This window comes from Physeter macrocephalus, chromosome 11, assembly GCF_002837175.3.
Source record: "Physeter macrocephalus isolate SW-GA chromosome 11, ASM283717v5, whole genome shotgun sequence".
Taxonomy (NCBI): domain Eukaryota; kingdom Metazoa; phylum Chordata; class Mammalia; order Artiodactyla; family Physeteridae; genus Physeter; species Physeter macrocephalus.
This window is the reverse complement of record NC_041224.1, coordinates 68,001-83,454: the sequence shown is the minus strand read 5'-3', so window position 1 is coordinate 83,454 and position 15,454 is coordinate 68,001. Positions and strand designations below refer to the sequence as shown.

Here is a 15,454-nt window from a genome sequence, read left to right as displayed (position 1 = left end):
AACGTTAACATGCAATCGTGTATTATTGGACATGGCAAAGAATAAATGTGGACCACTGCTAAGCAAGAGCTAGAGATGTTGTTGGAGGACAAAATCATTAAGATTCTTTTGTGACATGAAGGGATGCCTTTCCTGAGGGCATGGAGTAAAAGTGATGGATTTAGACAGAAAAGTGAGCAGAATTTCTCTTTTAATGATCTCTTTGGCATTATTATAGAGGATGGATTGAAACTAAGTCTTTATACAGAGGTATTGGTGAAAAGGTTCTAGCAGTGATCCATGAAAGATTCACAGTGGAAGTAGGGATGGAATTAACAGATTAAAAATAGAATCTCTAGGATTTAAAAGGTTCATTTGAATGTAGGGAGGAATTGAGAGGGAATAGTATGGAATGACATGTTTTTTAACTTGTGTGACTGGTTAGAAAGTTGTGTCACTTACTGTGGTAAGGATTTAAGTGGAGAAGTTTGTGAAGGTTGGGACATGTTGAATTTGAGTTACTTATATAGATTGCCAGATAGAAATGCTCAGCAGGTTGTGGGAGCTTAGGAGAGAGATCTAGGCTAGAAGATTGAACTGGGGAATCGTTGAATATGGAAATTGCTTTTTTTACCTCATATGTGTAATGTACAAAGGCTGAAACTTCAACTTAAAAGCAAACTAAAGAAGAGGAGAGGAGTCAATAATTAAGACTGAGAAAGAGCTGCCTAAGAGGCCGGGAGAAAAATAGAAAAAGAAGTGGTGTCTTAAAAGCCAAAGGATTAGTATTTCACGAAAGGTAGAAAAATCTAAAGTAAAATTAGAACTGAAAGGCATCTTTTGGATTTGGCAAGGCTATTAATGAACTTAAGAAAAGATGTTTTATTTTAGTTTTAGGGGTAGAAGTGAGATTGCAATGCACAAAGGAAGGATTGGGAATTGAAGAATTAGAGACAGTATAGATTAATCTTTCAAAACTTGACAATTAAAAAAATAGGCTGTTTTCTGAATGTGGTGTATTACCACTGAACATACTTGTATTGTATTGGCTTCTGTGTTGCGGTGAATTTGTTTAGAGGTTGTCTCTATTAAGTTGTGAGCTTCCTAACAACAAAGCCTTTTTTTTAAACCTCTTTAGGTCTGCAGTGCTTTACAGAGTATCTGGTGCATACAGTAGGCAAACAACAAAAAGATGAATGAATGAACCAGTCAGTTAGAGATACAGAAGTGAATAATGTCCTTTCTTGTAAGAAACTTCTGTTAGGGAAGATATACACAAAAATGTCTGTAAGACAAATTCCCTTCTTCTACTGTGCTTCAGTTACACTGGTCTTTTTCTGTGTTTCAAACTCACAAAGCCCATTTATGGCTTAGAGCCTTTGTACTAGTTACTCCCTTTGCCTGGAATTGTCTTCTCCAAAATATTCCTGTGGCTGATTCCTTTTTTAGCAGCTCAGTTCAAACACTGCTTTCTTAGAGACTTTTCCCTGACTACCTTCCTTCCTCATACTCCATCATTGTCTATCACATTACCTTACTATATTTTTCTTATAATATCTGTCACTGTCTGAAACTCTTTATTTTTTTAAATTAGCTTTTGTTGTATTTTCTTACTAATAAGCTCCATGAGGACGGATAGGACCTTGACTGAGTTGTTTATGACCACTGATTAAAGTAGGCATCCGTGAGTTATACTGATGTAAATAAGTAAATAAATAAGTGAGAAAGAAGGGAAAACTCCTATTTACAGTGGAATGCCAACTGATAATTGTAGAAAGAATGGTGGTTTGGCAACTGTCATAGTGGTGGTTGATGCATTTGTGTGTCATTGCCGGAGGCTAAGACTGGTAGATGCTGGTTTGAAGATCTTAGCATAATCTTGTATATGTTCCCCCAAGATACCAAGTTAATTAATTAAAAGGGGAAAAAGTGCAACTTTCCAGGGCAGAAACATGGGAAACATTAACAAGACACAGTTATTAACTTTACTAGTGGTGGGATGGGTTGACATTGTGTGTCCTCTGAAGTGGTACACTGAGGAAAACACAGCATCTTGTCTGTGGGATTCCTACCAAGACAGTATGATCTGGCTGTGGTCATTAATGAACATTAGACAGACTGAGGTTCAGGGTCATCCTATAGATGTAAGGTCTGTATTCTTTATAAACTTCTGAGGACATGAAACACAGAGAAAGCCTCAGGAAATACTCCAGATTGAAGAGACTGAAGTGACAGTACAACTAAAATTTAACATGTTGCTGTATGGGGTCCTAGGCCAAAAAGGAAAAGGGAACATTATCAGGATAGTTGACAAAATTTGAATGGGGCCTGTGGATTGATTGGCAATTTTATCAATATTGATTTCCCATCTTAGGTAGATGTGTGTCTTTGTTTTAGAGGAATGCACACTGGGATATTTAGAAGTGGCAGGGCGTCAAGTCTGCAGCCTACTATTAAATGGTGCAGAAAAAGACTAATGGGCGGGTGTGTGTGTGTGTGTGTGTGTGTGTTATATGGAGAGAAAGGGAAGAAAGGTGGTGATGGAGCTGATGCAGTGAGTTGTTAATAGTTGATGAATCTGAGTGATGGAAGACATCAGTACTGCTCTTGAAACTTCTGTAAGTTTGAAATGCAAAATTACTTTTTAAAAGTACATGGGAGGCAGCGTAGGGATGATACTTTATATTAAGTAAGTTTGGTAGTAATGGAAAGGAGAGCTAGAGCACAATAATTTATAGGAAGGTAAATTTTTGAAAAACTGGGTCAAGGGTAAGGAACTAAGGAGCGCAGATATAAGGGGAGATAATTGATGTACAGTGGTCTTTATGGAGGATAGATAAATGAATAAATAGATAAAGAGCAGTTTATTTGGACTATTTAGAAAGATAGATAATTAAGTTTACAATGAACGGATTCTGCTTTTCAAAGTGAAATATTTTATCTGATAAGAGTCTTGGTTAGGGAGTGGGACTGGGTTCTAGAGGTGAGTGATCAAACCTGGTAATAAGGAAAGAGTGATGAATGGGGGAAAAAGGATGGCTGATTAGCCTTAGCCTTCCAAATAAACAGGAGTTATGAATTTGCAGTGTTGCAGATTTAACGTCCTTGTCTTCTTTTCCGTAATGGTACTTGGCATCTGGGAGCAGGATAAGAGCAAGTGATGATTACATTGATACAAGGTTAGTCATTGGTGGTTTAGGTGGACAAGGGAGTGAGAAAATTTGGCGTGTGTTGAAATGATTGACACTGAAGTTTAGGGTAATTTTGTAAGGGAAATGAAATAGGGGCCTGATAGATTGGTAAGAAAGAAAATCAATAGCCTCTTGAAAAAAACATTGAACTAAATTTCAATTACAAAGCAATTTTTAGCTGCCTGAATAGGCTACTTTTTAGCTTGAAAAGAAAATGACATTATAGTATGCATAACCATATACATGGTGTTTTTAACATTTAATTCTGTTTGTTCTAATGACATCAAGAGGTGAAATCTGACCCATAAAGCTGTGCAGCAGTAGCGAGAGAAATGAGAATTCTCTTTGTTGATTCTGCCAAGGACTGCCAAATTCTCCAAGACACTATAAGATTAAAAATCACCTAATTTATCTTTATGTCAAAGTAGTAATCTTTGGTTGGTCTCTTCAATTGATGCTTCTCTTTTAGCAGGGAAAGGTTTACAGATCTGCTTTTTAATTTTAAGGTCGTCTGAGCACAATCAACCTGCTGTACTGTTTCCAAATGTGTGCGGTTTTCTGCTCACAGAAGTCCACAGTTCTTTGTCACTTACTGTTACATCCTGTAAAGTAGTTTTTTTCATCATTGAATGGTTCACATAGTTGTTACCTCTAATCTTCTAGCTTTAGTTTAAATAAATAAATACATATATACATAAATAGTTCAATTAAGCTCTTTAAAACTTGTCTTCCAGAAACTTTAAATTTGACCTTAGGTTCTGCTTCAGTTTTTCCATAGAATTTAAGTGATTGAAGAAGGCCCTGTGTCTGAAGTTGTTTCATAAAATTTTCATATCAATAGGTAGGACGTTTTTTGTAGATTTTAAGGAGCATTTTAATACCCAAGAGCATGACAAAGTAGAAAGCCATGTCACAGAGACCTGTCGAACTTCCTTTACCAGAATACCAAAAGCAAATGTGTACAATACATTTATTGCCTGGGCTTAACTATAGAGAATGTCAGCGTTTATTTTTATTTATCTGAAATTTGCCTCTCACACTTTTTATTTTGAAGAAACTTTGAGGGATTCACAAAATAGGAACCTCTCTTAGGTAGACATAAAATGAGAATTACCTGCAGTGTAAGAGATCTAGTTGTATGCTGGAAGGAAAGGTCATTAGTGCCACCAGTCTACTTAAAAGTGTTAAAGAAATAATGATTCCAGAGTAAATGTCTGATTCAGTTTCCTTCCTCTTGTCCTAAGCTACAGAGTATGTTGATAGTTTTAAAGGCACTTGCCTTAATCATTTTGTGTGTGTGGCTTTAGGTGTGGCTATGGAATAAGAAAATTTATAGGGTACTTTAAATTCGTAAGTTTAGACAAATCTAAATTTTGTTTAAGTTCCACCCTTTATCAAGCCTTTCCACAAATAATATCTATACTGTTGTTTATTTGGGATAGAGATAAGGTGCTCTTTCAGCTTTCTTGGCTTTATCTTTGCATTCATGAGATGTCTTGACATTTAAGAGAAAGCAGTGTAAATTTGGTATATCTCATTTGTTTGGTGATTTATGTAAGCTAAAGCTACTTGTTCTTTTTGTTATCTTTATACTAAGTTTGATGTAAACAGACAAATGATAACATATTAATGAGTACTCTTTCATGGTAATTATGACAATTTTACATTATTGAAAAGTGAAACTTAATGATCCACTCCTGTCTTATGTTTGCTTGGCAATAACTACTAGCTTAATATTATAATTTGATTAAAAAATGAATTCCATAAAAGCATCTTCAATTTTCACCAGTTCGTGTATTTCTTAAAACTTATCGTGGTTAAAATATTATAGTGACTATGCCTTGTCTGCTTAAAATTCTTCAGTAGCTTCCTCACCAGGTTAAATTCAAGCTCCCTAACAGGCATTTAAAACCCCTACTTTCTGTTACCTTCCTCAGATAAAACCTTTCCAGCTTAATTTTTCTTTCTAGTTTCCCACTTACACTTTGTACTCCCAACTTTTCTCACCTTGCCCAGCTTAATTTTTCTTTCTAGTTTCCCACTTACACTTTGTACTCCCAACTTTTCTCACCTTGCCAAATCCCCAGTCCTAGCAGCAACATCTAGACGTTACTGAAAATAAATGAATACTTTGTTTTCCCCTAGGCATTAGAACTTTGCTTAAAAAACTTGTCAGTTGAGATTTTTTTCTAAAATCATGCTATCTGATTTTAGCAGGAAGTTCACTGTTGCTTCCAGGTTTTTTCCCTTTTTCTTATTGCTCTTAAAATTCCACCATATTTTCAAACTTTGCTCACCTTTTTTTGGTTCCTTCTTTGTTTCCCCTTCTCCACTTGAAGGAAATAATCTTCAGATATTTGTCTTACTTGCTAAGGTTAGAATCACCTAATTTCTTTGCTGCCTGCTTTAAAATTGCTATCTCCACCATACCTCTTCCTCCTTCATGCAGCCTAGGAGCCTGTGTCCCTCCTACCAAGGCTGACCCCTGTGCCTGTGTTGTCCATCTCTTTCTTTTCACCATTTAAATAACATTACTTTTGCTTTAATGTCCATACTCTCTTTAAAGTTTTGATTGAAAACTTATAATGTTCTACTCTTTGGTTTATTATTGACTTCACTAACATTTGAGGTAGGCTTCTGGAAAGAAAGATCATTTGTTCAAGTTCTCTGCATTTTGGTCTTTTTAAAGAGAGTAGTTTTATCAAAATTTAGTTCATCCACATTCAACTTAAACACATTTATGGTGCTTTAAAAAATGTTTTCCCAGGGCTTCCCTGGTGGCACAGTGGTTGAGAGTCCACCTGCCGATGCAGGGGACACAGGTTCGTGCCCCGGTCTGGGAAGATCCCGCATGCCGCAGAGCGGCTGGGCCCGTGAGCCATGGCCGCTGAGCCTGCGTGTCCGGAGGCTGTGCTCCGCAACGGGAGAGGCCACAGCAGTGAGAGGCCCGCGTACCACAAAAAAAAAAAAAAAAAAAAAAAAAAATTGTTTTCCCAGTAAATTTGATTTTTCTTGTCTGCAGTCCTTTCAAACAATTATTTATTTGTACTTGTATTTCTGATAGTCATTTTAAAAGAACTTAGCTGAATTTTGTCAAATCATAGTTTCACATTTCCATAAAAACAGATGAATGATCATAAGTAATGAAAGATGAAATAGAAATTGCCTGAGGATGCTTTAGGGTTTTGTTTGAAATTCTGCCAGGAGTTCTGTGAGCAGGGATAAGGCTTGGGGACAGTATACTACTTTATAGCATAGAAGAGGATAGTGAAGAGAATGAAAGTACGATGAAAAATTTCTCTCCTGCAATTTAATGGAAGAAAAGAAAGGTTAGTTGGGATACTACACACTAGGCGGAATTGTGTACAGTGGTTTTTTTAAAACAAAAGAAAGTTTTGGTTTTGTGGGGGGGGGGTTAGTACTTGTCTAAATATAGCAGAATTATAAAGTAATATTAAATTAGTGAACTTAATAAACTCAATAGGAATATAGTGGGACTTTTTGTTCAATTTTAATTAGTGAAAAGTCACTGGAAGCTGAGTTTAGGTAACAGGTTGCCCCTGTCCTTTTCATTAAAAGCTGGCATTTTGGTCAAAAAGATGTGTGGGTTTTGTTCGTTTTTTTTTTTTTTCCTGTTAACATGGAAAATATGTGATACACCTTCTATAGTAGAATATACAGCAGACTCTTAATTCAGATACATAAGAAATAATGAGATGACATGCTTTTACTCTTTTCATATATTCTGCCTGTATTAGCATACTTAAAATTTTATTTTTGTTGTGAATGTAGGTCAGAGGCAAATATTGCCTTAGTTTTTAGAAGGTAAGCAAATGAAGTGAATAAATTGACTTAATTTGTAGAATTTAGAGAAATTGAGGGTTGAATAAATGTTTTAAAGCCTTTTTTGGTTGTCCAGCAAGTACCTCGTACACTTCTTTGTGCCAGGTGGTATTGTAGACCAGCTTTCTGGAAATCACAGTCTACGCACAGGCTCCTTCTTCATTTCCCACAGTTGGCAGGGACGTAATCCTCATCCTTTTTGTTCCCCCAAATACCTATTGTAGCCATCTCTGCTGATGCTTCTCTTCTATAATAACAATATTACCATTCTCTCCTGCCCATACTATTTTAACAACTTTCAGCTGGCCTCCTACTTTCTCGCCTAATTCATACTGATGCCAGGATGATCTTTGGAAAACAAATCTGATCCTGATACTCACCTGCTTGATCACCTTAAGTGATCCCCATTACATACCATATTCGTTAGTATCCCATAAAAGGTCCTTCACAGTTTTTCCCTGACTTCATCCTCTTGCCTTCACCTCACACTTTAAGTTAGCTTACAGACTACTTGCAGTTCCCGGAACTTCTCACATTTTCATGCCTTTGATCATACTTTTCTCTCTAGTTGCCATCTGGAATATTTGTTCTTTTTAAAATAATAAGAATATTATTAAAGTAAGAATAAGAATACTACCAGCAACAAAAGCAGTAATAGTAGATAGTCCACATATATATACAAATATGTATATATATAGCTTTTACTCTGTGCCAGGCGCTCCGCCTTCATTTACTCATTTATTTTTTGTGACAACCCTATGAGGTAGGTGTAGATTAGAAGAACGAGGCAAAGAAGGTACATGTAACTCTTCCGACGTCAAACGCGTAGAACGTGGTTGCACGAGGTCCCGTTCTCTCGCTTAATGGAATTCTAGATACGGTTGGATTTACTTCTACCTTTTTACTAATAGTTTCTATTTGTCCCATCTCTTTTTTGTTCTTCTGCTTCTCTTTTACTGACTTGTGTTAGAGAGACATTTTTGATGTAATTTTAAATTCTTTTATTGATCTTTTAACCATTTTTTTTCTTGACTTCTAGAGTCTGTGCTCTTAAGCTACTACATTGTATTGACTGTCCAAGCATTACTGCTTCTGGATTCCTTTCCAGATTCTACCTCTCCACGTTTGAGGAAGAACAGACTGCTCTCCTTTTAGATATCTGCTGATTAACAGTACAAGACCTAGGACCTGTTATTGCATTTATATTCTTCTGCCTTGCTTCATAAGGACAGGAATACTATGTCTTTATTCATCACCCTTGAATCTCCAGTGTTTGGCACAAATTTAATCGCAAGGCAAATGGATAAATGAATGCACGAATCACTGAATTTTAAAAGGGAACCTTGGAGATCATCCAATTTAACTTCCTTATTTTATAGATGAAGAGCCTGAGATTAAGTGAACGTGATGGGAATACCAGATTTTAATGTGAATAATTCACCAAAGTTAAGTTTTATTACTAGTCTTCAGTGGTTGGTAACCCATTTAATTTGCTTCAAAGGTCAGTCAGAAGAGCTGGTTTCTAGTTAATTGAGGGTGCTCTAGGTAGTGTTGGCAGAGTGTGGTTTAAGGGTTAGCATTGAACATACTCTGTTAGTACTGTGCTTGTGATCATTTATATGTCATGCCTGTCATCACTATGAAGCGGACACTTCTCTGTGTCACTTGCCTTTGTAGATCCTCTAAGTACTTTCTAATATCAGATAAAATTGTGTGTGTGTGTGTATTTTTTAACAAATTAGATTGGAAGATTGTAAAGAATTCTAACCTACAACCTTTGCAGTCTTTTGATAAATTTTGAATCTGGGGAATGGATATATGAGGTTAATGGCAATATTCTCTAGTTTTTGTATGTTTAAAACTTTTTAATAATAAAAACTAGGGGAAATAGGGAGAGGTTGGTAAAAGAGTAAACTTTGAGCTATAGGATGAATAAGGAAAATTAGAGAAGAAAAAAAAAGTCTAGAAGGTCCTACTGCTGCTTTGGCTAAGTGAAATTGAAATGTTTATTTGTAAGTTTAGGAATTCATAGGAAACTCTGTATTCTTTACATTTTCTTCCTGAGCTTATGCTGCTGCAGCAAACAAGTAATATATATATTTTTATTGACTTCATACAGATAAAATTAATTTTTTTCTTATAACTGATGGGTGATTTTATATGTAATGTATTTAGCTGAAGATCAGTGATGGGAAACTCATATGTATTATAGATTTTGGCTTCTGAGGAGAAAAAGCCTCAAATAAGCTTCCTTTCATTTTTATATTAACATAGATAGGATTAGTCACTGTTGTGTATTACATTTGTTTTGCAGTTATAATTTTGTTATTTTAGATGTTCAGATTCTTTTCCAAGGTTCTATATAGAGTCTACCATATAGGTAGTGGGTAGGGGACCATAGGTAAATGTTAGCTATTGCTAACATCCTACTTTTCCTGTTAGATGATGGGCACACGAGTATTCTTTATAAGTGAATAATTTAATAAAATAAAGAGCCTTATGTAGAGGAAAATTTGTAACACAAGTATTTAACACTTTTTAGTACTAAAAATTATAATTGTTGGGAAGTGGATGTAACAGATATGATTTTTTAAAATCTGTGTTGAGAATTCCAATTAAAATTTACAGAGTTAATTCTATTAATATCCATTTTTATTTTAAGGGTTCTGATGACTGTCTTGTGAAAATCTGGGCAACAGATGATGGGAGATTATTAGCTACTTTAAGAGGCCATGCTGCTGAAATATCAGACATGGCTGTAAACTATGAGAATACCATGATAGCAGCTGGAAGTTGTGACAAAATGATCCGAGTCTGGTGTCTGCGAACATGTGCGCCTTTGGCTGTTCTTCAGGGCCACAGTGCATCTATAACGTCACTACAGGTAATCGTTTTAATCTCTGCAAAATCCTCGTTGGTTATAATTTAAAGTAAATTTTAAGAAGTCACTTTTATAATCCATTGTATAAAGCCAACTAAAATGAAAAAAGGAGTATTTCTCTTTTCTTTATAAATACATGGACTTTAAATAACATGGTAGCCATGACCGTCGTCAATTCTGAGTGTTCTCTAACTGTTAGTGTTAGTTGCTGTTTGTATGGTCAAGATGGGTTTATTATTTGGACTGTGGTACTCTTCTTGTAAAAATTTTTTTTTCTTTGTTTTTCAGTTCTCACCATTGTGCAGTGGCTCAAAGAGATATCTTTCTTCTACTGGGGCAGATGGCACTATTTGTTTTTGGCTGTGGGATGCTGGAACCCTTAAAATAAAGTCAGTTGCTCTTCTGTTTCATAGAATAAATGTGTATAATTTAATGGTTGAAATCACAAAAGTATGAAGTAGTCAACAATAGGAATAATTTTACTTTTTTTCCTCCTTGAATAAGTAACAAATTCATTTTGTCTCTTCACTGACCTCTTTCATTTTTATGCTTTTCTTTTCGTTTTCATGCTTTAAAGAAAGATTTTTGTTAACATGTTGATTTCTTTTTTCTCTTATCTTTTTTCCTAGCCCTAGCTCTTTCAGAATATACCTGTCTTATTACCACTTCTTTTTTGTATGCTGCAGTTACATATCAGTAACTCCTTTTGGTACTGAGAACATAATCTTCAGAGTTCCTAGTTCTTTAGGAGAATTGTAATTATTTCTGTTATCGCATCTATAGACTGGATTGTATTGTAGATCTAGGGAAATTTAGGAGAATGGAATCATTAAATTTTTCACTAAACTACATCAAGGTAGATAGATGCACCCTTCCATCTGCCCCATAATAGCATTGTGCATTTGTGCTTTCACCTGTCATAGTATCTTGGTTTATCAAAATAAGTTGTCTGGACAATATTATGTTTAGGTTAAGGACACTGAGGCAAAGAAAAGTTAAACAACTTCCCCACAGATAAAAGTTTTTAAAAAGGGCAAGGCCAGGACTGTAACATTTCCCTGCTGTCTCATTCTGTGCTGTGTCATGCCACCTCTCAAGTGGGTATAGTGGGAGAAGTGCTGTATTTACCCCATGGACAATCTGTGAATGGGGAGGTAGCGCATACAGTGATTCCATAGTGTTGAAATGGCCATCTCTGAGCTCTCAGGGTAAAAAGTCATTCGGATTAGTTATATCTCAATAATTGTCTCTGACATCTGTTTATAAATTATCAACCCAAATTGAGTTATTTAATAAAATAATTTGTGTATGTCTTTGTTATTTTGAAACAGTAATGTTTAGATAAACCTCATATGTGTGCACATCCCTGAATAGTGCCTCTTATGGCAGGGCATTTAGGGCGCTGTGGCAGCATGGGTAGCAATAATACAGCAGACTATACTTCTTGTGCAGAAAGGATTGTGATCAAAGACTTGGCTCTTGGGAGAAAGCAAGCTGATTTCACTTTAGTTGCATTCTTAATATTTAGAATAGTAAAGGCTTTCTGTAGGCATTTAGATAAAAGTTGAAATGAAATGTTTCACTCGTGTATGGACAATAGCAGTAGTTAATTGTTTTCTCCTTTGAGTATTCTTTACCTCCTTATGGATCTGATTTTGATACCTTTGTCTTCTCCTGTCTTGTTTTTGAAGAAAAAGTGATCAGCAATTTTCGAATCAACATAGGAAGAAAAAATGTGTTTACAAAATTAAGCTCTCACTTTGTGCTTCTAGAGGATTATATTGCTAAGTACAGTAATATTTATTTGGAAGTGAGAAGTGATGTATTGCATATAAATGATTTTTTTCAGAACCTTTATGTAGATTCACCCATAAACCCACTACCCTAACAATTTTTTTCACATAATTTTAATAGCTGCATTATATTCCATTGAGCTGTTCCATACTTTGCTTAGTGATTTTCCTATTTTTGGACATAAAAGTTTTTTCTAGTTACTTATAAGTAATATTCTTTTCTATTTGTTATTATAATTGTCTGATGAAAACTTTTAGGTTGAGTTCAGGCATAAAAGTAAGAGTAATTTTCCTCACATGCAGACTTTGAGATGCCTGTTTTCCTTTCTTTATATATACATGGTTGATAACTGCCGAAAAATGTGGCCTTAATTACTAATCAGAGGCAAAAATCGTATTGAACGGTAATGCTTTTGAATAATCTTTGGGGTAAGTGACTTCAGCAATCCAGTCTGCGTTAATTGAAAGAATCAGTTCTATCAGCAAATGAAATCTGTTTTGGAAACCCAAATCTCTTAATAAATTCACTTTTATACAGGGTTTATGTGTATGGTAACAGCTCCCACTAGTAAAGACGCTGCTTCTTAGATGAGTAATTTGAGTGGCTGGTTGACTCGAAAACTGGCTCAAGAGATCTCTGAGTAGGAGGAAGGTGTCCAAGCCTAGACAGATGTGAGAAAAGAATTGGAATCCTAAAATGTGCAAATGATAATAATGATTACAAATTTTTATTAAACACTTAGTCTGTCAAGCCTAGTATTAGGCACTCTATAACTGTTATCTCATTAATTCTTATGACACCCCTATGAGGAAGGTATAATTCTTCAGGACAGATAGGAGAGAAAACTGAGGCAAATACTGGAAGCGCACTGTCAGGACCTCCTCTTAACCACTAGGCCAAACCAAATAGCAGTTATTTCTTGATGGACCGTCTTGAACTGGTTGAACCTAATTAAAATACTAATAATACTAATAATAGTTTACTGAGTGTGCTGGGCACAGAACTAAGCACTTTATGTGCATTAAACTCATCTAGTTCTCTCCGGGACTCTTGAGATATGTTCTCATGTTTACCCCCTCCCCCCCATTTTACAGATTAGAAGACTGAGGTACAGAAATGTTAACTTGCCTAAGGTCACTCAGCTAAGTGGCAAAACTGGGAACTGAACTCAGAGAGTCTTGAGTTCTAGGCCTTGTCTCAAAATATTTCCTCAAATGTACATTTAAAAATAAATTATGTGTACCTACTTATCTGTTCTTTTCTCTTTAAAAATATTAACATTCGTTTGAAATGACAATCTGTATGATTATTTGCATGTTCTGGTTATGAGTGCTAACTAACTAGTTGTTTGGCACATGTATGAGCAGTTGTGCCAGGACTTAAACAAAACGCACCTCCACAGTCTACAAGGTACTAATGGAAGTAGTGCATTTAGTTGCCTTTATAGTTTCAGATAAATTTACTTAGAGTTAATTTTCCTCTGAATAAATGTTTAGGTTTTAAGAGTGTTTTCGTAAGTTTCTCTTTCTCCATATCAGTTATGCTCAGCTGTATCAGAGCCTGTGAATATTAAGAAAAGTTATTAAAATGTCAGTTAACAAAATTTATATATAAATTTATTTTTAAAAATTTTAGAAAATACTTTTTGTTGTGTTCTGTTGTTCAGAATATATAATTGATAGATCAGAAGTATTTTGTACTTTTTTTCTCTAAGTGACCACAAGACTGAAACCGTTGTGTGTTCAATAGTTGTGGATTGTGAAAGTTATGCAGTGCACTCTGATTGAAGGCTCTAATTACTTTTTAGTTCTCTCTCCTAATATTCTGAGGAAAAACTTGGTCAAAATATATGTTAAGAAGGGCTTTAAATATGATCACTGTATTGGAACATTACGTATACATTGTACATATATTGGAGCTGGCATGGGTAAAATCTGTAATTTAATTTTTCTTTAGTTGGTTGTAACACTAAGCATTAATGTCAATAGCATTAAAATAAAACATAATCTGTAATATAATTATACAATTAATGTAAGTATAGTTGAGTGTGACCTATTTTCTATAGATCACTATTTTATTTTATTTTATTTTTATTTATTTATTTTTTTGTGTTATGCGGGCCTCTCTCTGCTGTGGCCCCTCCCGTTGCGGAGCACAGGCTCCGGACGCGCAGGCTCAGCGGCCATGGCTCACGGGCCCAGCCGCTCCGCGGCATGTGGGATCCTCCCAGACCGGGGCGCGAATCCGGTTCCCCTGCATCGGCAGGCGGACGCGCAACCACTGCGCCACCAGGGAAGCCCTAGATCACTATTTTAAATGAGCATTATGGTTGATGTGAGAGTCAAATAGTGTTCAGATTTTCACTAGAATGTAAGATTCTTAAGTTTTGGAGTCTTAAAGGGCATATTTTATAGAAAGTAAACGGAGATGTTTAATTAACACTGTCTAATATTGAAAAAGTTTATTGATTGATTTGTGTATATATGCCAATGAGACAGCACCTATTTTGCTAGTTTGTTCATGTTTACAAATAACCTGTATTTCCTTATATATTTGTGCATTGCTCTTCTGCTGTATGAAACTGAGAACCTGTTAAATTGGATTAGATGATTAGAAGTGAGTGTAACCAGTAACTACATGCCAGGTGTGACAGTGGCTTTGTTTCATGTGTGGATTGTTGTATAATCAGGAGCTCCTGCAAAATCTATATCTACAGTTTCCACAAGATCCTGCTGATTGATCATGTGACACATAATGATTTTGAACTTGTTTTTAGGAAGGGAGCCCTCTGTTGCTTCTTATTTAATTTTGTCCTTCTGTAGTTATTTTTTGAGACAGCTGAGTTCTGGTGTTGCTGGTCCCTTTGGGATATTTTTAATTGGTTATTTTTCTTATTACAGTCCGAGACCTGCAAAATTTACAGAGCGCCCTCGGCCTGGAGTTCAAATGATCTGTTCTTCTTTTAGTGCTGGTAAGATTTTTTTTCTTCCTAATTCTCCACTTAAAGTTGTATTCTCCACTTAAAGGGTTCTAGTGGAACACATAAAATTTTGGAAAATAATTACTGTTGTAATATAAATCATTCTCATGCGCATACCAGGGGATGATCGTAAATTAGTTTATAAGTATTTGAACTTTACTCGAGTTTAGCTTATATATTCATTTGAGTGTATAAATGATTAAGATTTTTCTTTAAGAAGACCATAATTCTTTGGTAGGAGGGATAAAATAGTTTCAAAATTGACTGTTAAAGAATAAATCTTTGAATAGTTATCTCTTTGAAAGAAAAGTATTTTTAAATCTGTTTTATATTTTTATGGATTTTGGAGGCACACATAACTAAGTAAAATAGGTTGATAGATATTTGTACATCTTTATTAATTACTTGGCTCCAGATTATTCTTATTCGCTCTTTAAAAAGTAGCGGTATAGCGATGCTAAGATTCCAATTATGTTTTGAGTTTATGTAGCAGCATTTTGAATGGATATTAGAGTCTTTTTAAACAAATTATGATCCAGAGATTTTAAGCGAATTGATGAGAAAATGAAACACGAATTAATGTTCCTAATACCAGTTCCTTCCACGTTTATTTCCGGTTTTACCTTTTCTTTTCCTTTCATGATTGTGGAGAGCAGTAGTACCTGAGATAAGAGATTGCAAAACTGAGAACATGAATCTATTTTTGCCATACTAATATCTAAACATCTTTAATTACTAGCGTCTAGATTTCCACTGCTACTGCCATGAAGACAGTTTTACTTCTAG

The 15,454-nt window shown here is 35.2% G+C and overlaps 1 protein-coding gene across 1 annotated transcript in view; it reads left to right on the top strand.

Annotated features, from left to right (window-relative positions):
* PHIP (pleckstrin homology domain interacting protein) overlaps positions 1-15,454 on the top strand; it is a 119,706-nt gene that overhangs the window by 38,313 nt on the left and 65,939 nt on the right. The window contains exons 7-9 of the mRNA XM_028496239.2: positions 9,676-9,897; positions 10,183-10,283; positions 14,589-14,659. Coding sequence (XP_028352040.1) covers positions 9,676-9,897; positions 10,183-10,283; positions 14,589-14,659 — 394 coding nt within the window. The remainder of the gene's footprint in view (positions 1-9,675; positions 9,898-10,182; positions 10,284-14,588; positions 14,660-15,454) is intronic.